The sequence below is a fragment of the Dipodomys spectabilis genome, unplaced genomic scaffold (genome assembly GCF_019054845.1).
Source record: "Dipodomys spectabilis isolate Male_0828 unplaced genomic scaffold, ASM1905484v1 ptg000009l, whole genome shotgun sequence".
Taxonomy (NCBI): Eukaryota; Metazoa; Chordata; class Mammalia; order Rodentia; family Heteromyidae; genus Dipodomys; species Dipodomys spectabilis.
Window position 1 is genome coordinate 11202348 of NW_024870686.1, and position 12346 is coordinate 11214693.

Genomic DNA, 12346 nt, shown 5'->3' on the forward strand with positions numbered 1-12346 from the left:
TACAGGAAGTAGTTTCAAAAAAATTTCCCTAATAAAAATATTATTTAAGTGAAAAAATATAATTATTATGTCTGTTATACTTACATGTGCTAATTTAGAATGGAAGAGAAAGCCTATTGTTTATTGTGTTCAGTACATAATAATTTTCTTTCTTTTCCAGCTTTTTAATTAAATGAAGCCAAGCAGGATTTGCATAAACTGAATGTTTGCCATGAAGATAAACCTGTTCCTGACATTATACTATTTCGAATTCTTGAAGTCATTTCTTTGTTAATTGTGATAAGCTAGCTCCTTCTTGTATACTTTTTTGAAACTGGGTTTTCCTAGTAAATTTAATTTTCAAAAACAGTAACAATCTATAAAAGAAACATGAAAGTGTTTTTCAAGCATATTATAGTCGTGTGCCACAGGATTGAAATAAATGACAATGTTTTCCAACTCCTCAGTAGTAAAGGAAACCACAGTGTTCATAAAGGAAACCTACGTCATGTATGTTAAATTTAGTTCTGTATAGGGGTAAAGCATATGCATGAAAACGTGTCATGTATGGAAAATTATTGCAGTTTCAGTTATAAAGGATGTGCACTGTTACAAAGTGTCTTGTTTGGTCTTATTAATCATAAGTAGATCAAGGTCTGTGGGACAAGAGAGCTGGATGGATGGTACTTGTGATATTGATGTCTAAACAGAAAACGAAGCTTTCTTCCTAAGATCCAATTCTAAAGCAAACAAACATGTACTAAATCAGCTTTCTCAAAGGCCTTCTGACAGTAGAAGCAGCACTTCACACACACAAATCTTGTAGTGTCTTCTAGGAATCCAGATTTATAACAGCAAAATGAACCCACTATGGCCATTTTCCTCTCGCATTTTATGGAGAAGCTTGCCATCAAAATCTCAGTCTCTGAATCTGTATGAAAGGTTAGTATTCCTGGAGGAGCGAATGACCCAGTGAAAACCACATTCAGGAATGTAACTATTATTACCTTTTGTATCTTGCTGTAGTTTTATACAGCTCATCTGTTTCTCACATCTTTCTAGACTAGACAGGAAATGTAAATGTTGTCTGACTTACAAGTGTACTAGATGCCAGAAATAAAAGGTTAAGCTATAAACAAGCTTTCAAACTCATCTATATTTTCATGTTCTGTAATGCAAATTCAGAAATGGTTTTAGTAAAAACAGTTCCTTATTCAGTCAAATAAGTGTTCCCCTACTTTTGTCTCTCCTTGTGACTTGTCTAATTTCTGTGAAGAACGTAAAAGACCATGGAGCATTTTGTCTTCTGGGAATTGAAGTCAGGCAGGAACCAGGTGTATGCACATTGACTTTGCTTATTTTGTGCCTATGAATTTTAATGAACAATGGGAAATATAAAAGCCTACTAAGGCAATTTTGTCATGCTCTATTCTGGTAATGAGTGTGCTGAAAGAAAGTTCTTTTCAAAACATGATATTCAGTGAAAATTACATAATTCAAAACTGTGTCAACATTATATACTCCCAAATCCACTATTGAAAGCACTAATTTCCCTGGTTTCCTTTTCAGTTTTAATAAATTCATGATTGGAATGGCACTGATGGAAAAGCAGGAAGTAAACATGTGTTTGATGCTTAGGCCTATGTAGCAGTAGAACTCTTGAACCATTTAATGTATTTTTTTTTTAGTCCTGAAGTTTATTCAGAAGTTTAGAGAGTACAATTGAAGTTTGAAGTCAAATTTTACAAATAGTACATATTGTTGTGACTGTGTGATGCTAAACTCATGACTCCACCCAACTTGTTCTCAGATTCTATGAGGTAAGAAATACTCCCTTACCCTGTAGTAGTAAACTCTTTCCAGTAGGCATTTTATAATTTCTTCTGAACATTAAAACTCGTTCCAGCAGTTAAAACAGTTAATTTTCTCAGGATTTTAAGTTGAAAGCTGCATCTTTATTCATAGTTATTGAATTAGGGAAGTGATTCTGGAGAACAATGGACTGTCAACATAAATCATTATTTTATGATTCTATAGGCAGAACTAAAGAGAGGCTGCAACCCTGTGTGCCTACAGAATGTCACATATATAAAACATGATACTGTTACCTGTGCCAAACAACTAGAAGTTGTAACTGGTATGTTGCATCCGGTAATTTTCACTTTCCTCCAGATTCTCTTGTATTAGACTAGCATTAAAAAGTGAGTGTATGTTTAATAATCTTGTGTTAGAATCTCAAAACAAAAATTAGTTCTATGCCTAGAAAAATCCTGATACAAAATTCCAGCTAAAGAAGTTTCATTTTCCAACATCATCTGATGAATAACTTATTGTATTTTGGAGCCTAGTAACATTGTGATTTACCATAATTTTCTTTAATACATAAAGTCATATCAGTTACATTTAAGTGGACATGGCAGTTTGAAGAAATTCAGTCTTGCTGTAACTAGAAACTTGATACTTGAAAAGTATTCCCTTACTATTATGACACACACACACACACTGCAAAGGGAGTGGTTATTCTTAATAAGACATAGTACGTCATTATTTTGAGATTTGTAATGGTAAGTGTTGATAAGCATGTGTTTTAAGGACTGGTAATAGGGCACACACATGAGCTACAGCATCTAGGACAAAATACTTGAACAGACTGTTGAAAACCCAGTGTTCTTCAGAGTTCACATAGCTCATGCAGTTCAACATATTACAACAACGTTATTTTCATTCTCCTGCAAGAATTTTGGTGAGTCAGACCAGTAATATATGCAAAGCATGAATAGCTAATCATACTTAAAGGCTGTGTATCCATTTGTCCTAAAATTGCTTTGTACAATTAATAAGGACCTATTATTTATGCACTTTTCCATCTCTTTTATATGTATTTGGAAACAAATACATATAAAGCAAGAGACTAATTCTTTAACCAAGCATCGCATATCCATACTCCTTTAGGAAAGTCATATCAGAGTCACTTAAGCATTAGTTTATTCCTTCCCACTGACATATGAAGAAAACTAGGAGGAGGACACAGAAACAAACGGAAGCAAGGGAAAACATGTAACGGTGGAACCCATCAGCTGCCCTGGTCATTGATCAAAGCAAACTAAAGCAACTCAAAGGAAGCGATGGGAGGGAGGGAATGAGCGGGAACGAGGGAACAGCTGACACTAAGCAAAAGGAAAGAAATGTACATATCACCCGATTTGGAAGAAATAACTATTGTCAAAGCTCATAGAACTCATGGTAAAGACAGTTTGCCCCATGAAGGTTAGAATGTGTTTGTGACTTTATCACTCTCTCACAATACTGTGAAATTTGTGAAATTTATGTGTTCACCTAATCACAATTTAAAAAATTGCTATAAAAAAAGAAAAATGTGAGTGGGAAACTTCCAAAACACAGTACTCCAATACAGTACACCATGAGAAGCTGGAAAGGAAAAACTCATTACCAGTATTACTATTAAGTTTGATAAATAAAAGTTTCTAGCTGAAAGCCAGTTTGCTAGATTTACAGCATTTACCTGCTTTGTACTTCCCAGTCAGCAGTGGTTTTGCACACAGAAGCCTCCACTTCCGATGTGGGTTTCTGGTTCTATAAGGAGCAGAGCAGACCTTGTTCCTGAAACACAATCTAGGGGCTTGCTTTTATTTTTCCTCAGCATTCCCCTGTGTGAAGAAGTGTCTGTCTATACAAAACAAGATTTAAAAGCGCTGAAAGGTAAGTGAACAAGCTTCTGTCACCTGAGGCTAAGGTTGCACATAGAACTACAAGGCCAGGAGAAAAGGTGAGGGTGGCATGCTTCGGAATAACAAAGACTTAAAAGCTCCTGTGAATACCTGCGACACTACAACAGCGTGTGTGCGCGCGCACACACACACACACACACACAGCATGGGTTGTGCACTTAAAAAATACTTAAAGAGAAACCAAGTGTTTACCTCTTGCTAATATTGACACTAGCACAATGCAAAGTGAAGGCTAAATCAGTGTGGAAGATACGCTACAGACCACGAGGAAGGAGTGCCCCACATTCTACCAGTCTGCAATTCTTTTGTTTCTGGGAAACAAGACCAGTGGAAATGATCCCATCGGAAGAAAACTTAGCAGTAACTTAGCATACACCACAGGCATACCAATATAGATATAATGAAAACTTGGTTACATTTCAAAATATGAATACTTCCCAAATTTAAAGATACGGTTCTAACATTCTAAGAATCTCAACAAATTCCCAGTTAGTAGAAACCCCCCAAAATCCACATTGCCTTTTTACAAAAGATATGATAATCTTGAAAGTGAACTGAGTGCTGCTGCCTTATGCCTGTAATCTTAGCTATCCAGGAGACTGAAGTTAGGGTTGTGCTTTGAGATCAGTCAATAGAGAAGTCTGCAAAACTCCATATGTCATCCCAGCTACACAGGAGACAGATCTGAATGATCACTGTTTTAAGCCAGCACAGACAATAGAACTCAGATACCATGTCTGGAGATAAACCAGGAGTAGTCATGTGCAAAAAGAGTTTAAATAGGAGGACCATGGTCCAGGCTTTCCAGGATCAACAAAGCAAGACTGTCTCAAAAGTAGCCAGAGCAGAGGGGCTGAGGGGATAGCTGAAATGGTACAGTGCTTTGGTAGCAAGTACACATCCCTGAGTTCAAATTCTTCAACTTTAACAGGATGGGGAAAAAGACTAAAGCATGAGAAAGTGATTCACTGTGTACATGTATAACAGCTATTCTGTGGTAACTACTGAGGAGGGAAGAGGTTTTACATTTTGAAGTGGAGAAAATTCTCAACAAAGAATTCTGTATCTGGTAAAGAGGGATCCTTTAAAAATAAAGAATGAATATCCCCAAGAATGAAAATAAAGGTATCTGTTGCTCAAGGTTCTAGTCTGCCAAACATGCTAAAGGGAGTTCTTGGAGCTGAAAAAGACACTCGCCAGTGATAGAGTCCAACATAGGTCAGTAACGTATATAACCTACCTATGTACTGTGTGAGCGTAATGACAGTGTGGAATGGATGGACTTGCTCAGAATCTGCACCACTAAGTTGTTGATATTACTGCAAATTATTGTCAATGCATAGGTCATCATTGTAATCGTCACAGGAACCATTAAGAAATAGGTTTGCATTCTGCCAAAATGAAATGAAAAGAGATCCCTTCTTTCAGAGAAATGAACAAAAGCATAAATGGAAGAATAAAGAGAAACAGACGATATGTAGCATAGAGAATGTGTTACATCACTGAATGTAAATGTGTTGAAAGCTGCAATGCAAAGCAGAAATGGCAGGACACATTAGCAGGTATTTAAGTGAACAGACAGAATGCTGTTAGGTCAGGAAGACCTAACTGTTCGCACAGCACTGTGTTGCCCACACATGACAATAATATGCAATATGTATTAGACAGTCTGTCTAGACAAAAGAGTAGACAATTTGTAGAATTGGTGGGGGGGAGTGGGTCATGAGTATTGAACTCTGGGCTTGGGCGCTGTCCCTGAGCTTTTCAGCTCCAGGTGAGTCTTCTACCACTTGACCCACAGCACCACTTCTGGTTTTCTGGTGGTTAATTGGAGATGAGTCTCACGATGGGACTGGGAAGGTGGCTCAAGGATAGAGCGTTTGCCTTGCATGCCTGAGGCCCTGGGTTCAATTCCTCAGCACCACATAAGCAGAAAAAAGCCAGAAATGGCACTGTGGCTCAAGTGGTAGAGCACTAGCCTTGAGCTGAAGAGCTGAAGGACAGCGCCCAGGCCCAGACTTCAGCCCCACGACCAACCAAAAAAAAAAGTCTCACGAACTTTCCTGCCTTGGCTGGCTTTGAACCGTGATCCTCAGATGTCAGCCTCCTGAGTAGGATTATAGGTGTGAGCCACCAGCACCTGGTCAATTTGTACAATTTTAACATACTGAAATTAGACAAACCGTCTTCTCCAACTATAATAGAATGAAACTAAAATTCTGTAACAGCACAAAAGCTGGGAAACACATGATGAACAAGGAGTTATAGAGGAAATTCTAAGGAGAATTAGAAAATATTTAAAGATAAACACACCAAATATACTGTATTTTAGCTGTAAATTTTCATACTGTAAAGGAATACATGTCAACATCTTAAATGTATTCCTAAGGAATTAGGAGAAAAAAAATAATCTAGCAGGAGAGTATAAATGAGAGCCAGGTACTGGTAGTTCATGCCCATATTTCAAGCTATTGGAGACTGAACCCAAAGGATCACAGTTCAAGGCCAGTCAGGATAGGAAAGTCCATGAGTCTCTGTCACCAAAATAACCACCAAATAGCTAAGCTAGATGTTTGGCTCAAGTGGTAGAGTACCAGTTGAGCAAACAAACTGAAGTGATCACAAACCAGAGTACTGCACAAACATTTTTTAAAGAGTATAGCAGAAAGAATTTAAAAGTATCCTTGAAGCCAAAAATTTGTGTTTGAAAAGAGCAGAGTTGGTAAGCTTTTAGCTAGACAAAAGCAGTAAGGATGACATTGATAAAGTTAATAATGGACATTATTAACTCAAAAATTAATAAAGTTAAACATGGAAACAAGTGGCGCTGTGGCTCAAGTGGTAGAGCACTAGCCATGAGCTGAAGAGCTGAGGGACAGCGCCCAGGCCCAGAGTTCAAACCCCACATCCAACAACAACAACAAAGTCTCACAAACATGGAAACATAAACATGAATAATATAGGAGGAAAGTATAATTGAATGCTCTAGGAAAAGTAATCATCCAAAGCTCTATAACTGAGTAGATCTATAAATAGAGTCAGTTACCAAGTATAAAACCTCAAGGCCAGGGCTGGGAAGGTGGCTCAGTGGTAGAGCACTTGCCTTGCATGCCTGAAGCCCTGGGTTCGATTCCTCAGCACCACATAAGCAAAAAGAAAAAAGCCAGAAGTGGCGCTGTGGCTCAAGTGGTAGAGTGCTAGCCTTGAGCTGAAGAGCTGAGGGACAGCGCCCAGGCCCAGGGTTCAGGCCCCACGACCAGACCCCTCCCCCTCAAAAAAAAAAACAACCCTCAAGGCCAGGTAGCCTAACTGGTTAGTTACATCAATATGAAAGGAAAACCATCCTTAGGCAACTCCTCTTCCTAACCAATCCTTTGAGACTAGTATTGCCCTATTATGAAAGCCAGACAAATAACTAAGAAATTAAAAACTAATATTTCAGGCTAGGAAGGTAGCTCAGTGGTCAAGTGCTTGCCTTGCATGCATGAGGCCCTGGGTTCAATTCCTCAGCACCACATAAGCAGAAAAGGCCAGAAGTGGTGCTGTGGCTCAAGTGGTAGAGCGCTCACCTTGAGCTAAAAAGCTGAGGGTCAGCACCCAGGCCCAGAGTTCAGGCCCCACAACCAGCAAAACAAAAAACAAAAACTAATATTCCTTTGTGACTGTTCATGAAAAATTCAACAAAATGCAAATCTAGTCCAGCAGTACATTGACAGTTTATTATAAAGGCTTGCCACTTGCAATTATTCCAAGTTTGCAAGAATAGCTCAATATATTTAATATTAGAATTGATGCCAGGAAAACATCTAACCAAATCCAGTACTAGTCCATGATGTAGACACCACCTCAAGAAACAAATTAGAAAATAACTTCTCATCCTGATCCAGTGCATTCATTAAGGATTGAAGCTAACACCTTGTTTACTGATTAAGACTTTCCCCCTAAAGTCAGGAACATAAAAATGACCACATAGCACTTCCATTCAGTCTTACACTGCATGCTTTAAATTAGGAAAGGAGAAATAAAATACAGCTACCACAAAAGGACAGACATATACCTATCTCCACTCACAATGGCATGACTACAGAAAGTTTCAAGATACATGATGAACTTGCAGAAATTGACTATTCCTATATATTTGCAAAAATAGAAATTAGACAATTCTATTGATGATATCAAAATAAAATGCTTTAAAAGAAATTCACTGGAAATATTAAATATTAAAACATTGCTAAGATTAAACAAGACCTGGCTTCCTGTGTTTAATACACTGATAGTGTTCATATTGCCAAGATGGCAATGTTCCTCAAGTTTAACTGCCTGTTAAAAATTCAGTGGCACTTAAAATGTGGGAAAGGTAATCCTGCAGTTCATATAGACATTCATGTTTGTTTTTTTCTGAATAGTCAATACAATATTGAAAGAGAAGAGCCAAGTTGGAAGATCCACATTCGTCATTTCAGCACTTACAAGTAACATATGTTTGCATGCATCTCTAAGCCCAGGTTTATGTGAGGTGGAGACTGGAAAGACTGAAGTTTGAGACCAGTCCTATCAAAAAGTTAGCAGGTCCCATCTCAACAATGTTACTGGACATGGTTGCTGATGACTCTAATTTCAAACTAGAAGCCATTATTTAGATCATCACAGTCCAAATTGATCATAGCAACACAGGAAGTTGAGGTCTAGAGGATCACAATCATAAGCCATTGCTGGAAGAAAAGTTCAGGAGACTCCATCTACAAAATATAAAAGCCAGCTGGTGGTGTGGCTCAAGTGGTAGAGTACCAGCTGAACAAGCTAACTACACAAGGCACTAAGTTCAAACGTTGGAAACTCCAAAAGGGGGAAAAATGGTTTCAGCTGGCCCAGGCAAAAACACAAGACCCTCTCAAAAAAATGAATGCAAAAATGGCTAACAGTATTGCTCAAGTGGTTGAGGATCTGCCTGCCAAGTATGAAGCCCTTACATCAAACTCCATAGCCTATGTGTGTATATTCTTACATTAATAGAAAGTACCATGAATATTTGGAATGAGACGTACTCAGTATCAAATATAGATATTGGCGGCATAGATTAAAGGAATTAGATTAATAGTATAGAACTACAGTTCCAATTCCCCATAATCTCACATTTACTGATTTGTCAACATGAGTTTCTAATTTTGAGGAAGAGTAGTTTCTTCAACCACTAATAATTGAATTTTCACATCTAATAGAGAAAAAGAGAATATATGAACTTGGTCCCATACCTCATGCAATATACAAAAAGTAACTTAATTGGATCAAACATAAAGACTACATTTAAAGATCCAAACTATAAAGTTCTTAGAAGGAAGCAAAGCTATAATAAATGATCTTGAACTTGGCAGTGTTTTCCTAAATAGGAAAATAGCATATGCCACCAAAGAAAAAGAAATTTCAACAACACTGTGAAAGGTAAAGAAAACACAAAGGAATAGAAAACATTTGCAAATCATGTATCTGATAAAGATCTAGTATCTGGGATATATGATGAGCTCTTACAATTCAACCAAAAGAAAATAATTTATTAATGTATAATACATGTTACATGTCAAATTATTTCCCTGCAAAAAAGTGAACGTGGGCTGAGAAGATAGCCCAGTGGTAAAGTGTTTGCCTAGCGTGCATGAAGCCCTGGGTTCCATTCCTCAGCAACACATAACCAGAAAACCAGAAGTGGTGCTGTGGCTCAAGTGTTAGTGTGCTAGCATGTGCAAAAGAAGCTCAGGGACAGCGCCCAGGCCCTGAGTTCAAGCCCCAGGACTGGCAAAAAAAAAAAAAAGTCTCTCTGGATTTCAGGTTTTTGACCTTGAGTTGAAACAGTTGTAGTCTAGATAAGGGCACAATGAAATAGGGACACAGAAAGGATGCAACATGAAGATGCATAGTTGACTCAATGAGTATCAGCCAAAAAACAAAACATGTCACAGTTGTTAACATCAAAAGCCAACCCTCAAAAGCTAAGAGGCAAGAAAGGATCCCAGGAGGACTTTAGAGAAGACGGCCTTTCCAGCATCTTGACTTTTAATCATAAATTTTATTTTCCAACCATCTCGTGCTCCTTTGTTACAGCAGCTCTAGGAAACTAATACAATGGGCAAAGCACTGGAGTAGACGTTAGTGGAGAATGTACAATTGTTACCAATCTTAGAGCCTCAATGCTTTCACTTATTGTGGAACTACAAATCCAAATCACAAAAATAATCTACTCCTTCCCAATTAAGCACATTTTAAGGGGAAAAAAAGTCTTGGGGAGGATGTGGAAGAATAAGATTCCTTGTACATGGTTAATGGGGGTGTCAAGTGAATCTGCCACTTTGAATTACAGGTCATTGACATTTCAGTGAAATAAGCACAGACTTAGCATATAATGTAGCAATTCTGCTCCTGGTATGTATCCAAGACAATGGAAAGGCTTTTAAATAAAGACTGCATAACACCAGCACTGCTCACAACTGCTAACAACTCAAACGCCCAGCAGTTTGTCAGCAAACACTCAACTGTAGAAAAGTATTGGACAAAAAGGGATGAGTATTGAAAACATCATGCAAGCAAAAGAAACCAGACACAAAATACCTAGAGTAGGAAAATCCATAAACTAGTGGTTGTTGGGATCTTACAGAAGGGCAAAGACAATAGTTATTGTTTACAGATTTGAGGGTTCACTTTTGGAGTCATGACATTGTTCTGAAACTAGATAGTTTTTTTGCAAACATTTAAAATATTTTTGTTACTATAAAGGTGCATAATGAACACATTTCTTTTTGGACAACACCTCTTTCTCTCCCACTTTTTCCCTCCTGTACCCATCCAAGTTGTTTAGTTCATTTTCAACATAGTGTCTAGTCATTGCTGCATTTGTTCACCCTTCATCCCTACATTTCTGTGCCCCACCTGAACTTCTCAAAGACAGATAAAGGAACAAATAAGGAAGAAAACAAAAACAACAACAAAGAAAAAAACCCTCATTTCCATTGGAAGTGATTTTTGCGCAATACTGGATAATGCAGTCATTTTGATTCTGATATATTTTACCACACAAAGAGTATCTATTAGCCCTAGAAACATGTTTTAGCAGTCTGTATGATCCTAATCAAGAATGTGAGGGTTCCTGGTCCCAAGAAGGAGGATATCTAGAGGGGAGGGGCAAAGGGAGCAAGGTCACCACTACTACAAGGTGCTCTTATCTAGATACTAGTGTGAAAACTAGGCTCATCATAACAAACAATGTAGATCTGAAGATGAATGTGAAGTCTATAATGGGAAAAAACATTTAGCCCTGCTCCTGATTTTTTTTCCTACTGAAGTACATGCACACACACACACACACACACACACACACACACACACACACACATATTTAGATTCCTTTATGTAGTGGTAAAATCCTACAGAATTAAGAAAAGTGAGGGAAGGGGTGGATGGGGAGGGTGGAGGGGGCGGTGAGAGTGTTGAAAGGGATGACTGATAAAGATGCACTGTCTTCATAAACTTTTGCTAAGTGGCAACTCCTTTGTACAACTACTTAAAAATAATAAAAGTAAAAAAGAGAAACTAGAAAAAAGAGAAAAAAACAGAAAAAGCAGAACATATGGCCTTCCATTCCTCTGGGAAATTAGACTGATGTTTGGTATGTAGGTGCTGTCGTTTTTTGAGGCATCTTTTTAATACTTGTTATCAGTAGATTGTTTCCAGGTTTCCAAATTTCAGTCCTATCTCAAAACTGCATGTGTTGGATTTCTCATTTACCTATGTATCATTATTCAACTGTATTATTTTCAACCCAGCTCACTTTAAAATCCTCATTTTCTTACCATTATTTAGTTTTAACAAATGTTAAAACCTGACAAGTACTATGCTATATAGTCAAATCAATTTTTACTTTCAAGGAGGAGAGGGGGTAGTAATATCTTTTATTTATCCCTAGAGTCTGTAATTGGCAAAGAGCTCTTTTTAATCATAGAAGCACTTTGTACCATCAATTATCCTACAATCTACTATGGTAAGACACACAGGATTTTACATTCCTCTTGGGTTATAATCATTCTTTTGAAATAATGTCTTCCCAAAAGGATTTTAGGAGTCTTCTACTGCCATGTGACAAAAGCCAGGTAACATAATAAAAAAAAATATGGAAAGTTTAGTTATCATAATTCTCACATGTTCATTGAAAACAATCATTTAACTTATGTACATTGATGTTTATGCTTTTACCATAAAGTAGTGGCACTGTACTGAAGGTGAGCAGGTTGTGAAATCTAATATAAATATTTTACATGCTTGTGTTTTTGAAGTCTCATCAAGTTCTTTTCTAGTTAGAGTTTTCTTTGAAGAATAGAAGATACAAAGAAAACTTTTTTTTTCCTGGCCCCATTTTAGAATCTGGAGTAAGACAACTAGTAGACAAGTCATCTGCTGCTTAAAGTCTCTAACTTCCATCATCTCAAGAATAACACTTCAAAGAAAGTATAACAAAACCTAGCAAAGTTCATAGTTTTGTCATTTTAGGGATAGTGGGAAGTGTTACCCAGCTGTTTCCAAAGATGAACTAAAAGGCATACATGCCTCATCAACACATTACCTTTCTTAACCTA

The 12346-nt window shown here is 37.4% G+C and overlaps 1 protein-coding gene across 1 annotated transcript in view; it reads left to right on the top strand.

Annotated features, from left to right (window-relative positions):
* Tusc3 (tumor suppressor candidate 3) overlaps positions 1 to 1115 on the top strand; it is a 169668-nt gene extending 168553 nt beyond the window's left edge. The window contains exon 10 of the mRNA XM_042701903.1: positions 161 to 1115. Coding sequence (XP_042557837.1) covers positions 161 to 176 — 16 coding nt within the window. The 3' untranslated portion in view covers positions 177 to 1115. The remainder of the gene's footprint in view (positions 1 to 160) is intronic.
* Positions 1116 to 12346: the final 11231 nt, after the last annotated feature.